Below are 15,125 nucleotides of genomic sequence, written 5' to 3'. Positions count from 1 at the left end.
GTGAAAAGCAGCTCAGGAAAGCATCAGATCATGTTTAATGGAAGAACTTGTATTTTCCATGGGTTTATTTTTGCTGCCCATGTGATTTCTTTACTTTCACTGTCTTCATAGCTAGAAAATGTGCCTTCATGCTAATGTGTTTGTTTTTTTACTGTGGTCATCTCTAAGCAAACTTAGGAAACCACAGCACTGCTATCAGATGCTCTGACTAGCATTTTGTTTGCTTTTGTGCTGGCTCTGGAGTAAATGGAGCTGGTCCCATATATTTAATTTTGTTTTGCATCAAAATATGTGACTGCATTTTATGATTTTTAAATTGCAGCTACTTTATTTTGGGATCTAGCAGTAGCCAAGCAATCTGGTTAATTCATATCCTTTTTTAACAAAGGGATTTTTTTTTTTTAAAAAAAATTATATTAAGATTGCTGGCAGCCAGTGTTATGAGTGTTTTTGGAAACCTCTCTATTTCCATTTTTCCTGTTGTTGGAGCTTCTAAGACAAAGCTAGAATGTTTGGCAGTGCCAGTGAAGGTGGGAGTTCCAAGATGTTTTTTGAGTTGACTAACAAATAAGTTCCCTGGGCTGCCACCGTGTCTCTCTGCTGAAGAAATTAACTATAAAAATAAAGAACATGATAAAATCTTTTCTAAACATTTTTAGGAAACAAATGTCCTGGGGTTTAAAGGACCTCGTAAAATGAGCGTGATCATACCAGGAATGAATATGGATCATGAAAGAGTTTCCATCCGGCCACGAAATGTAAGTCATACCAGCAGCCAGCACTAAACATTTACTTGAATTGTTTTTCAGGTAGAGTTGGGGGTTTTTATTTGCATTTCTGAAGGCCTAGAAGTTAATAAAATGGTATTTCAAACAATTGCAGAACAATGGGATGTGACTACTACTGTGACTCACAAAAGCACTACCAAAAAATTGTTTTGATAATTAAAGGTACATTAAACCAACATTTATCAAACTGTGGAAGGTACTCAAATGCACATTTGCATTTGGATCCTAGAGTCCTCAGTTTCATTCACTGAAACTGTTCAGAGGTTTGAGGGTAAGAGTTTAGTCCTTGGGCCAGGGTAGATTAATTTTTTCTTCCTTGTTAATGTATTTTTTGTCATGCAAGCTGTTAAACTGACGTGTGTGTCTGTGGTGTGTGCAGGAACATGAGACGCTTCTTGCACGGTGGCAGAACAAAAACACAGAGAGTGTCATTGAGCTGCACAACAAGACACCAGTCTGGAATGATGACACCCAGTCCTATGTTCTGAATTTCCATGGTCGAGTCACACAGGCCTCAGTGAAGAACTTCCAAATTATCCACGACAATGACCGTAAGTAGAGCTCTCTGCCTGTAAGGAGTAGGAGCAGCACTGCCTGCACAGTCTGGGAGGGATTCTGCCCTCACAGGTGTCACCTAAGCAGGTTTAATTGAGATCTGTATAAGAGGCTTCAACATTCTCTACAGAAGGCATCTCCCCGCTGTTCTTGCAAAAAGTACTTTTTATATGCGTCATTTTTTTTGACACTAACAAGTCTTGCAACCCTTTATCACTCAAGCTGTCCTTGCTTCTCTCTCTGCTAACAGCACACCCACTTGCATGAATAAGTGCTGTGAAGTTTGATGAGTGAGCATGTTTGGTTGGTATTTCCTTGCTCTGGGACAGAGGGTGGTGTTGGATGCAGGCTTTTGTAGCGAGGGCTGCAAACAGCAGTAATGCTTTTTTGCCTTTTCTCACCTTTCTTGCAGCTGACTACATCGTGATGCAGTTTGGCCGCGTGGCTGAGGACGTGTTCACCATGGACTACAACTACCCAATGTGTGCACTACAAGCCTTTTCCATTGCCCTTTCCAGTTTTGACAGCAAGCTGGCTTGTGAGTAAAGGGGCGTGGGTGAGCATCCTCTCGAAGGAAGCAGTTTGCCATATGATTCCCAATTCCTGCTGGTGTCGCTTATGGTCCATACTAAAAAGGTCAGGGAAAAATGCAGTTGTGGAGGACCACTCTGTTGCTGAAGAGAAAGTAAAAAGGAATCTTCTAAAAATTCAGGACATTCAGGAAATTATATTTTCCTTTTTTTTTTTTTTTTTTTTTTGTCCCCCTGTCATACTCTTCTGGACGTGACATGGAGTTTTTGTAAATAGGAGCTGTCTCTCGTGTCCCTGGTTATGTTATGGATGTGTGCCATGATGTACTGTACCGTGGCTCCAGTAGCACCATGACAGTGGTGTCTTTTTTTTAAAATCCAGAAAGGGCATGAGCGCTCCAAAAGTTTCTTTTTACATTTAAGAATCATTCCGAGGCTGCAATCGTACCTCAAGGTTGCATTCCTGCATCAACTAATCAGAGCTTCACATCATCCAGCATAAGAGAAAGATGAGGAAAAAAGATGCACTTTTTAATTTTTTTTTAAATTTTTTTTTGATTGTGCGAGGATCTCACGTAGTGTAAAGCCGAGTCTGAAGGTTGAAAACCTCTGCTGGACTGAACTTGATGCATTGCTGTTGTACATGTAGAAAAAGGCATGATGAATTTTAATTGCAGTGGGAGGAAATGGAGAAGTGGAAAGCACAAAATAATGTTGCACAAGTCACTTGAATTCTAAGCTGTCATTATGTTTTAACATCTACATGCTTTTTAATTTGTTTCAAATGGAAATGTATTTGCAGTACAGAAAGGGAAAAGGAAAACATCTTGATGCCAAGAAAGCATAACTTATGTTGAATTTGGCATTTTGTGGGCTGGGAATTTATATCCTTGTATTGCTGTGGTAATTCAAACACATATTTTGTATGAAGTGATATAAACAATTGGATAAAGGCACTCTGCAGAGAATCTTATTATTTTGAACAGGCTGTGTAAAGCTGAGGAAGGTAAATGGAAATATTTTATTAAATTTGTCTGGCCTTTTGAGCTTTTACAATTTGTTGATCGCATTTTTTGAACTTTGAGCAACAACCACTTTTCATATTTATTTCCCATTGTAAGAATGCTTGAAATCGATTGAAACTGTGTATGTTGTTCTCTGATGTAAACGTGCCAGCTACTGAGCTAAATCCTTCTAGGCAAATCTAGTGTATGCTGCATTCAGGTGAGACACTGGCAGGACACAGAATAGCTTAAAATAGTGCAGATTTTGCATTTACTTTATTTTCTGATCTATCTGAAATATATAAACAAATACAATTTCAAAACAAAACACAAGCAAAGAACAAACCATTGTTATCTTCTCTGCTGAACATTTCAAAAGCCAGCAGCTGCAACTCAAAAGCACATTGTACAACACCTTTAAAAATAATGGTCTTGCTGCCATTGTTCTGTTCAGTGTTGTCCAGAATGGCACACAGAGTAATAGGATTTATATGTTCACCAGAAGGGTGTGGAAATGTGAGTGAAGTAGTAGCTGTGTTTTATACTGTGTATATTCAGGCCCTCCTTTTTATTCCTTATAAACTCTTGCACTGCACAACCAGAGATTATGCAATGTAAAAATGAGATAAAGCCTGATTTTCTCATAGTTGACAGTGTGACACTTTTTGAGTGTAGGGGACAGGTCATAAAGCTCTCCTCAAGTTTGTGCCATTTGGACTGCATCATTTCAACTAACAAAAGAAATATGCTCTCTTCACCTTTGCCTTCAGCTCTCCTTCCCAATATACAGACAAAGGAATTTCAGATAAGAAATGAAAGAGATAAGAGATAAAAATAAATAATTGCCAGCATTTTTTCTAATCTTTCAAACAACTTATGGGAAGAAAGTCTGCTGACTTTAAAAGACTGTTTTGTTGATAGACTCAGCATGTCAAATATTATCATAAATTAACAGGAAGCTCTGTCTCTTTTCCCCCCCCTCTCATCTTTTTGCAAGGAGCCTTTCCATGCAATGGTATAAAATGGAAAGACACCTTTTGTTTGAGAGAAATCAGTTCCCTCAGTGAATGATGGAAGTGCTGATTCATGAGCTGCAGGGTGATCCTTTGGCTTTGCACATGGGTGCTTTGTTTTTCTCTGTAGCTGGTGGTTTCCCACAGTTTCACATCCTCATCTGTCACCTCGCTTCGGATTTAACAAAGCAGGCCCTTAGGCCTTTGCTTACCTCATGTCAGCCTTTAAAAACTAGCTCCAGTGACCACCAGAATTTTTTTGTTTGGACTACTGCAAGACCAGTGAGGAATTAATTCCCAGTGCTGGTGTTTAGGTGTGATGTGGATTTCAAGAACTCTGCAGCACGGGAATGGCTGAATCTGCATGGCCTCGGTTCTGTGCCTCGCCAGTGGCGCGCTTACTTCTGACAGAGTGGCACCTGACACGGTTTTCTGTCCGTGCACAACTGTGTCAAGGAGCTGAGTGTCCCGTGGTGCACATACACAATCTGCTGGCTCTAGTGGTGGAGTTGGTTTAGGAAGGGTTATTTTTAACCCAGATCATAACAATGGTCTGACTCACATCATGACCCCCTCAGGGAATTGGCATGAAAGGAAACTCATGTGCAGTGAACTCCTGCACAAGGGTGAGAATGAGGGGCTGGGGAAAGGCTGCGAGTTCAGCTTCTTGGGACAATTTTGCTGCCAGCACATTGTGTAACTTCACTCTCACTGCATGTTCTTCCCAGCCAGGTATTTTTTTTTTAACCTGTAACCATGCCAGGAGGAAAGTGGTGGCTCAAGTTCCCATCATCTTAACAGAATCGTACAGGGCCATCAGCCAACAAGCTGCTGAGGGAAAAACTGCCCACAATAAATCGAGGTCACTAGAGGGGGATGTTAACCTGGGACTAAGAGTGAGGAACTCTCATTAAATCTGGTTCAGTTAGAAGAGGATTTGTTCCTAATGCCCTTTGCTAAAACCCTAATTCCTCACTATTGTTGAGCAAGGTACTGGGTTTTATTCACTTGGCCTTTACCATTTGCTCTGGAAGCAGTTTCAAAGATTAATTTCGAATCTATATAATTTCTGATGGTTAATTTTTGCTGCATATTTTCTGGTGAATGTCATATGCAGGGTGATACCACAAGCTTTCCAGCACATCTCTAAATTTTGTCCTCCCAACTTGGAACAATAAAACCAGGTTCTGTCTTAGCATAGAGTCACACCTGAAATTACATTTTCCTCGCAAAGTTACATTTTCTTCCCCATCAGTAATAAAATCTTGGTACTAGTAAGTATTTTCAGAGACATGTGCATGCTGAAGTAGCCAAGGAGTAGTTAGTGGTACTCTCCTGGTAGTAACTTCTGCTGGGCCTGCGTGCAGCAGGGCATAACCTTGTTTACTCAGTGTGACAAAGAACAGAATGGCCCCGAGCTGTGTATTTCCTTCACACAGTCTTAGTGAATGTTTGGCTACAGTAGATTTAATGTTATTTAAAATCCCAATATTGATGATTTTTTGCATCTGCTGTTGATTTTGGCAGAGTTGTAAACAAATTCCTTGCCTGAATCGCTTATGGGCAAATGCTGCATGCTTTAATGAGAGTTCTTAATCTAACTTGTCACTCTGTTTACATCAAACAGTTTCTTCCTGGCCCTTTATCTAATTTTCCTCATCTCTGATGTTCTGTTCCTTCTCATTCTCTTTACAATTCCTTTATCTGCTCTTCAAGGATGTGCAACTCAGAAGTGTTTGACAATATTGCTCAGTGATCTCTCCACAGATGAATAATGCCTTTGGTGCACATTCAGTGATGCTCCTACAATAGAAGCCTTATCAGAGGGGTGTATTTGGCCCTTTGGCTTTTCATTAGAGTGAATTAACACATTAAAAGGTAGCAGATAAAAAAGCTTGCCTAAAATATAATCAAAATTTTTCTCAGTAAACATTCAGTTTCCAAACCATTGGTTGCAAATCAATGAGCAGAGCTGTCCACAAGCCTGGAGGCAGGCTGTTAGATTCCCTTTGTAGTGCTGCCTTATTTTTTCCTTTTTTCCTTTTTTTTTTTTTATTTTTCCAAAAGGTTGGAAGTAATTTTGAGAGCTGAATTGTGTTGGTGGCCTAAAATAGTTTATTTTTTAGAAGCTAGACATCACTCTGTTCCTTTTGCAGGATAATATATGGCACATAAAACAGTAATGTCATAGGCTCTTGTTATAAATTCTGCTGTTAAGAAATCAGTGAGAATGGTTTTTGTAATAATTACTGGGCAAATCTCTTGCTATTCAAGTTGCCTTACAATAGTGCTGGAGTTCCCAACTGGCTGAAAGGAGCTGGAGTGAAAAGGGCTCTGTAATAAAATCTGGTGGCTGCACAATTGAAAAATTTCATTGTGGAGTCAAATGACACCAGAGTTTTATCGGTCATGGGGAACCAATGCCACCAATTCAAACTTTCTGAAGTTTTGCTCCCTTGTGGTGAACAAAGGAGGGGCTTTAAGCAAGCAGAGACACCAGTGAGCTCTCTAAAAGTATTGGGCATTAGACCTACTTTTCTCCTATTAAAATCTTACTCCTATCTGGGTGATGCCCATTAAAAAAAAAAATCAGAAAATCAATCAATTCTTTACTATGGAAAATAATTCTCAGTTCTTGTATCATAGATTTTTACGGATTTTATTATTAATTAATTTGTAATTTCACATAAGGATAAAACAAGGATGGGGAAAGAAGGGTTTTTGCCCTGAAGGGATGATGGGTCTAGACCAATATCAGATTATTTTGTCTTTGTTGATGGTAGTAGGACAAGACAGGGGGTTGCCTGGTGTTCTGGGCAGAGATGGTTTCTCCTAATGTATTGCAAGTGTCAGAGGGAAGATGTTGGGTTTGATCCTGTGGCAGTATAACTATTTGCCCCACACTGTCCCACTGCTCTCCTAAAACATCATTTTTCCTGCTTTTACAGAAGCCTGTGCTCACCAGCAGATATTTTTGCTTGGCAATTAAGGACAGCACAGCAGTCACCTTTATTAGAATTATGGGCTGATGACTCAGATTTTTCAAAAGGCCTCATTTTGATTACTAGAACAAAGTAGTTTTATACATATAAATCTTGCAGTAGAGTTAATCTAACTGTAGGTGCAGGCTTCTCTTGTATGTGCTACTTAATGAAATCAGGTTCCTGTTGTTCCTCATGTACAAAAAGTACCTTCCAGGGTTCTCCTCTGTAAGTGTTTGAAATTAATTTTGTAGATATTCCTCAGTTCTTTCTGTTGCTCGCCAAGGAACTAAGAAAACAATTTGCACAACTATCTCAACGCTTTGGTGTTTTGCTATGAACTATAGCTCAGTAGCTGATACTCACAAATGCCTGTATATTGGATGAAAATGCATTAAAACTTATTTTGTATGTTGTATTTTATTTAACTGCCTATACATTTTCGATTCCCCTTTTTCAGTAAGGGTATGTTTATCTGTACCTTCACTGAGAAGACTTGAATGAAGTGGCTTTCTTGAATGGAGCCACTACTCTGGTTTGCTGAATGGCTCTAGGAAGAGGACACTGTTCAGAAAAATTACGCTTACATTTTGAGAAAAAACCTTCCCTATTAACATCATAATTGGATTATGCAATAACACTGGAAGCTTATCATGGTTTTATTTAAGTCTGCAATGGCAGTTTGAAAATTACTCTGACAAAAGCTTGTTAAGCACATGAACTGTAACAAAGTCCTCCTTGAGAGTCAGAACCTCACAAGTACATTTAATACTCATGATCTAGTCTGTGCTTGGGTACAGGCAAAAAGGGTCCTGAAGAGTAAAAATCTGTGTTAAAATCAACACAGTCTTCTAGGCTGACACAACACAGGCCTGGGGATGGGGTCACCAGGGCTTTAATCCCAACAGAGAGTCTGACTTTGTGCAAATCTTGGAACCTCTTTGTGCCTCAGCTCCAGTGAGCTGAATGGAACTCCTGGTTTTTGGCCTGGCTCTGTCCATCTCTGTTCTGCTGAGAGGATTTCCAGGAGTGCTTTGAGGCTGGTGGATGACAGTGGTGTTGCAGTGCTCAGAACACAATTTAATGCTCCCTGAACCAACCAGAATGTGAAGTTTTCTGCTGCCTATGTAGAAACCATGTCCTAAGCAATCTCTTAGGATCAAATCTTGATGCTGTTGAATTCTATGGAAGTCTTGTCAATGATTTAAGTGAGGCTGCATTTATTTTTACCTTGTGTTATTTTTGGTTACCAAAAGTGCAGCAAAAACCAGTAAGGACAAACCATCTGATACACTGCTCCTTCTGACAGTGTGTGCTGTTGGTTGTGTTTCACTTCCCAGCAGCTGTTGTTTAAAAACTATTATTCCTGAACACATTGCAGAGGTTCAGTTAATGCAGTCACCTATTTATGCTTTCATGTAGCAAACTGAGGCACTTGGCAATTGTGCTGCAAATTGCCTTTTTGTATTTTTGGTTTTTTCTTTCCCTTGGATGTGACTCAGTTGCTCAGGAGTGTTGTTACTGCCCACTTTGGCTCTGTCATGCACATCTGATTTAAAAATAATGAGCCTCATGATTTCTGCCCACCTTTATACTCAGCTGGGATGTTTACAGTGTTTCTCACATTTCACCCAGTATCTGTGGCTTCTTACTGAGGCTGTCCCAGTTGGCACAATGCCATTAGAAGTGTCAGTAATTTATGAAGTGTAATTCTCAAAATAACAGAATGTAATTTATAAACATTTTTTATAAAATGTAACATTAAAATCTAGCTAAGTTTAATGCTTACAGTCTGGATGAAATTGCAAGGAGATTATTTGTTGAAAATGTTCTTTTCTTAAGCTTGATTTGAAGCTTGAGCTCTCATTTAGGAGATTTAGTAAGCTATAGTAACCTTCTGATCCTGCAGCTCCATGCAGACTGCCAGCCTGTGACTGCAGCAATCTGTCAGTGTGGTGAGGACACACCAAGTGATGAGAATTCCAAAGTCCTGGCAAGACTGCACTTCCTAATTCTCCTAGGCACTCTTGAACATCACGTAGGAAATCATGTACCTTTCCTATGCTGGCTTACCAAATAACACCAGGAATATTTTCACTCCCTTTGAATTTAAAATTATTTTTTTTTAAGGCCTACTGTCTAGGTAAGTGTAATCTTAACATTTAGTCTTGATGTGCTGGAAGATTTCAACATGAGATCACTTACTTTGCCAGTGCAGAAAATCTCACCAGTCCACAAAACCAGAGTGTGTTGGGTGGGCTTCGGACACCGCTCATGGAATCAGTAAGGCTGGAAAAGACCTCCAAGATCATCAAGTCTAGCCTGTGATGGACCTGATGATAAACAAGTTTATGAGCCCTGGCACCTCGTAGCACAAGGTCTTCATTCCAGTCTGGGCCAGCAGAAGATAACCCAATTATTACCATCCAGTTCTCTTCCCTAGGGAGAATTTCCTGGCCTTCCAGAAGTAGAACTTTGTTAATCCTGATGTGTCTTTAAACATTAAAGCATTTTTTAGCTATTTAAAAAAACGTTTTCAAAGATGTGGTTTAAGCTCAAATAAAAGAGTCTTTCAAATAGTTAGAGGTGTACCAAGTTGGCTTAGTTGAGAGACAGCTGCTTTTTCCAGCAATTTCCTCAGCTGTCGTAGAAGCAGAGCTTGATAGTCTTGCTGGAAAAAAACATAACATAGCTATTATATTATATATATGTGTATATATCTCTATCTCAGCATATTATATAATAATATGCTTTCCTTGGGTTTTGCCTAATGATGCTGCTGGTTTGTGCACCACTACATTTCTTTCTGAAGGGCAGTGCTCAACACAAATAGAGCTGTGTTTTCTAGGAAAGGCTCTGCCTCATTTCCGGCTGCCTTACATGTGATTTGGTATTTGTTACTAAATATATAAACTCTTCCAAGAAAAAAACCCCAGGATTTCTAGACAAAATCACTGACACTTAGTGCTGTATGCCTGGATTGGCAGAAGGCTATTTTTGCCAACCAGGAGTTTTCTTATTCCTTATTGTCCCAGCTGTTGCCATGGGTGAGCACTAGGAGACAGAGGGTCTCCCTTGTGAGCTTCATCCTGAAGACTAAAGTGTTTCACTTTAGAATACTGGCAAACCAAACCATGTAACTACAGAGTTCTCATCAGGCAATTAAGTTGCACTGAAATTGAGTTTCATGGAAATTAATTTGTGAGAATGACCCCAAATAGACATGAGAACACTGAGCAAATGTCAGGAACTGAAAAGTTGCTCAGCAAAATATTTAAATCAAGCCTACAGAGTTTTTATAAGTAAAAAACCCCCAATGAAACAAACAATGAGGCTCTATTTCATTCCTAATTATAATTAGTTGGGGATTCAATATTTTATAAAGTAGGTTGAGAAGAAATTCTGTGTACTGTTAATTCTAACTTCTGCTTTAAAGCAAAGCTACAGCAGGGGATGTGTGCTCTTAAGATTTCTAACAGTGTCATCTCAAAAAGCTGATTGTGGAATAGAGCTCTAACTGAGGAATTCTCAAGAGTTACTGAGTCCAGTGATACTATGACAAGGTTTTTGTTGGTTTTCTTTTCTTTCCAAAAAAAACCCTGTTTTCAAAAGCACCGTTCATTCTGTCTTTTGGACTACATGGCACAAGTCCACAAGGTTGAATTCCTATTTGGTATCACTTCAAATACTTTCTTGCAGGTCATAGATGCTTTTTAGCTTCTTGGTTATCTGTGTTACTGGAATTCCTTGTTTTGCTTCAAGTTCCCTGATTTTTCTTTTTTTCTTTTTTTTTTTTTCCATCCCTTCTATAACCTTCTCTTCTTTCAAACATGTGCAGGTTTTTCCATATGGGGACAGCCCAGAATGCTAAGTCAGTGAAAGCTCTATAAAGTAAATATCTGTGAATTAAAGCGTGTCAAATCCCTGTGTATATGTTCTCATTTTGAAGTAGGCTGGCCTTCAGTTCTGGTTGCATAATCTTCCACCTGGGTATTCATCAAGTTGGGCAGTTCAAGGTTGTTGGGGTATTTTAAAGTGCTGAATAGGTTTCTGACCAAGCCCTGGTGGACATGTAAAGGGATTCACCCCTCTGCACTCTCAGGGTGGCACTTAGGACTTTTACTGTACCACATTTTTTGGCTTCTTGAACTGCACCTCAAAGCTCAGCACCTGCACGGTAGAGGCCATGTTTCCCAGGTCCTGTTTTCCTACTGCACTAGTTTTCAGAACTCTCTGATTTATTGCCACCTGTATGATGAATTTAAGCTTCCTGACAACACTGTGCTTTCTACTTGGGATTTTGTAGCTGCCAGGAAGCTTTAGTAGTGTAGCAGAGCTTGACTGTAGGAGCGTGATGTAAACGATGCCCGTAGAACTAGGTTTATTTTACAGTGCCCATCAGAGGCTATGCTTGTTCCTCAGAAAATAATCTTCCTTTCTCTTTTTCTTCTTCATTTCTATCTGCCTGGATCTGGAGGATGAGAGCCCCTCTTAGCATTCATGCAAGCCATGTCAGAAAAGCACACACAGCGGGTTTATCTCGGAGAGTGCAGCTCTCACATGCTCACTGTCACCCTGCTCTGTCACAGTGCATGTTTGTCCCCGTGTGCTGTCCCCTACCTCGTGTGTCTGTCACCAGTCAGAGGACACGGCTGCAGAGACGTGCATGGAAGCTTAGCAGAGAAAACGCTGAACCGAAGCCATTAAATTACAGCTCTCCCAATCCTGAAGAAAGAGCTCCTCCTGAAGGCAAAAACGGGGACCTGTGGCTCTTTACTTGAACTCTCCCTGTGTTTGCATTGCATTTCAGAAGAGAACGCCTTTTTGTTATACTTGTGCTATTTTGAGCCCCAAGCCCACAAAAAGGCAGCACAGAATGCAAGGAGTGCACTTGCAGAGAAGCAAACCCAAGTGCAAACAAGCTGCATTTGCAGATGTGGAGGAAGTCCAGCGTGCGGGCCGGGCACTGGGATGTGCTGGGAATGGCAGGAACGTGATGGGCACTGCTTAGAGGGAGTTATGGATTTCAGTGTTCAGTGATAGACTGATGGCCACTGCTGATGTTGTGCAATGTTGGTAAGAACTCTGCCCATACCATTTGTTTCTCATCTAAACTGCTCGATTTCTGTACCCATTTCTTCATGATGTCATTTTCTCCCATTTATTTCTGTGTCAGGCCTAACCCCAAGCCTGCTGCTGTGACCAATGTTTCTTTCTAACTTGTGTTGTGTCTCCATAATGCCACACTTGTGTGTCCCTGCCAGAGTCCTCATGTTGTCTTGTCTTTGTTTAAATGTGGGCTTAACTGGATCACAAAAATTGGGCATTATTGGCAGGAACACTTCAGAAAATTGGATTTGGAAGGGAGGGCAAAGTTTGCTCTTACATACATCCCATGAAGACTTGTTGACATTCAAAGCGGGGGGATCTAGAATATCTGTTGGTGAAAAATGTTCACCTTTTCCATTAAATGTGCTGCCAAATTCAGTGATGTCATTACTGCAACTCTACAGAGCATTTAGAAAAACAAACCCTTGCCCATGATTTAAAGGATAAAACAGGGTGGAATTGAACCTGCACAAGAACTAGCAAATCATGCAGGGAGTCTCCCTAAGAAACAAGGTCTGCAAGAAACAAATCTCTTACAATGGCTCACTGAAAAACATGTATGAAAAAGACAAATATTGGAGCTTTAATAATTTTTATTATCTTAAAATTATAAACATTTTTTCTGGTGATTGAAACTAAGTTTATTTCAAATTAAAATCCTGTGCTCAGTGACAGGAAAATCAGCTCCTCTGACAGCTGTATGCAAAGTATAAAGGGGACATACATGCATGCCCAGCAGGACTGTCAGTATTAAGTGTGGGATGGGTTTAGTTTATGACTTTCCCAACATTCTCCAGGTCCAGATGTGCAAACATTTGTGCACACACACATATAAATGGATATAGACTTAAAACTCCTTTGGTGATATCTTTTTTCCCCTCTGTTTACACTGACAGCATAAGCCATGATATTAATTTGCCTTGGGGTTAATCATTGCAAAACGTCTCTAAAAAGAGTCAGTTATTTGAAACCTCTTTTAAAATCATATTGAGGGAGTGATTTTTTTTAATCTGTTGAAAAGATTACAAGAAGTTGTTCTCTCTCATGCTTTCCAAGAGAATTATTACAGAGAAGCATCTACTTTTCCTTTCAGCTGACTTTTCAGTGGGATTGATCCACGCAGTGAGCTCATCTCCACCCCATGATCACAAGCCCAGGGCTTTTGTTTCTCCTTTTTGAACAATTTCTTATATTCAAGAGCAGGGAAACAACAAAAAAATGTCTGTGGAGGATGTTTTGTAATTTGTTGCACCTCTAGAAGTATCTCAGAAGGTACATACTCTAGAGGTGGTTCATTTCTGAGAGTTCCTAGTAGCCACTGAGCTGATTTTGTACTTTCTAACACTCTTCATCCAGCTAATGATGGTCTGAATGATCCAGTGTTTGGGAGCAGCTGTAGAAATACCCATTTTAGAATATGTTGAGCCTATATGCCTGCAAAGAAAAATTACCTTTGTTTCTGACTTGTTTACTTAAACTTCAAGAAGTAGAAAATGTGCTACATTAATGTTTCTGTCCCTAGAAAATAAAAAAGCAGATTAATTAAATTTTTTTATTTAACTCCCAAGTAAGAATTTTCTGATTCATCTCTTTGCCTTTCTTAAATAAACTGATGTTATACAGTAGAATTTTAATATGTTATGGTCTATATTTTCTTTACATTATATGGGCTTTTTAAAGAATGGAATATATCAAATTTGACAAAAAATTACCTACTCATGAGAACTCACACTTAACCAGACATGTTTTTCCCCCATAGCTGTAACATGTCAGGCTTGTTTGCACACAAAACTGTCTTGGTCTGTTTCTAGTAGTCAGGCATCTCCCTTTTTGTTCAGACTTTAGAGAGTTTTAGATAAACCTGCAAGAATGTGCTTTTGCAAATTAAATTTTTTAAAGAAACTCTTTGGTATTCTGGAGTAAATGTATTTATTTACCAGTATGTGCAACGACTGATTTTTGTGTTCTCACATAATTTATGTGGTGTGTGTCATAGAGGCTCCGGTGTTTGTGAATACAGAACACTGCAGAATTATTTAATTTGTTTGAAACAACAAGGTCTTTCCCTACCCAAGGTCAGAAACACCTCAATAAATTACTTCCACTGGATATGGAGTTATTTAACATAAGGAGTTTCCAGTGCCATTTAAACTGTATTTTTACAATTTCCTCTGTCAGGAACAATATAGTTTGGGCAATCTTGCATTTGGGCAGGTGTTTGGTCCCAACAGAGAGGAGAGCACTGAGCCAACCCAGGAAGATCACTGATCAAAAAAGAGAGGTGTCTGTTTGCTCTTTAGGAATGTGTGCTCCTCCAAAAAACTGATGGAGCTCCAAAGCTTAGAAAAGTCACTTGACCAGACCAACCTTTCCAGCTGTGTTTGGGATGCTCAGTCTGTCTGATCTGGTGTTGCATTTGTTTCCTTTGGAATACATGGTCAGTATAAAACCACTGATAAAGAGATGATTTGCTAACTCTTACCTGGTTTCTCTTCCCCAGTGTTTGTGATATGTGAGGTTAGAAACATAGAATTTTATTATTTTTTATTAAAATGTGCAAATAAATGTTATTTAAATAGAAGATTATTGCACCAGATTGTTCTGTATTCTCAAAGGTAAGCGTAGTTTTCTCATCCTTAGCTGGGAAATTAAAAATCCAGGATATGGACACTAATTACTAATGCAAAGAGTTAGGTCATAAACTTCTCAGAGATTTATCTGTTTTCCAAATGCCATTTGATAACTAATGTTCTTTAGAGTATTTTTGGGGCCAGCAGTGATCTTTTTGCTTTTTTCCTGATCCCATGGAATGCCTGAAACAATCTGTACCCATTCTCAAATGCTCAGGTAGAACAAAGCCCGGGTTTTAAAATCTAGTTTTATCATAATATTTCATTTTAACAATACATGTGGTATTTCTTTTAGCTTTAACAAAAAGTTGAAGCCATTTCATTTGCCAGGTGGGAAGCATCACATGTAAAGGAGTATGAGCTTTTAAAGAGCCTGATAGCTTCCAATGGGCATCCATCTGAGCTTCCATAACTTTTTCTCAAATTCCCAGCTTTGCTGATGTTCTGACCTATGATTTTGATTTACTTACTTAATCAAAGTTCTCTGAGAATCCTGATTTTGATCAGCTAAGCTC

General features: G+C 39.3%; 1 protein-coding gene across 7 annotated transcripts in view; it reads left to right on the top strand.

Annotated features, from left to right (window-relative positions):
• Window positions 1–14,561, top strand: part of TUB (TUB bipartite transcription factor) — a 76,700-nt gene extending 62,139 nt beyond the window's left edge. For 6 of the 7 annotated variants that reach the window (XM_019006918.2, XM_019006919.2, XM_019006916.2 and 3 more), the window contains 3 exons: window positions 660–758; window positions 1,168–1,339; window positions 1,756–14,561. In XM_019006918.2, the coding sequence (XP_018862463.1) occupies window positions 660–758; window positions 1,168–1,339; window positions 1,756–1,889 (405 nt within the window). In that variant the 3' untranslated portion in view covers window positions 1,890–14,561. The remainder of the gene's footprint in view (window positions 1–659; window positions 759–1,167; window positions 1,340–1,755) is intronic. The other variant, XM_019006917.2, reaches the window with a different exon arrangement.
• Window positions 14,562–15,125: the final 564 nt, after the last annotated feature.

The sequence above is a fragment of the Parus major genome, chromosome 5, assembly GCF_001522545.3.
Source record: "Parus major isolate Abel chromosome 5, Parus_major1.1, whole genome shotgun sequence".
Classification (NCBI taxonomy): Eukaryota; Metazoa; Chordata; class Aves; order Passeriformes; family Paridae; genus Parus; species Parus major.
This window is presented reverse-complemented; position numbering and strand designations above follow the sequence as displayed.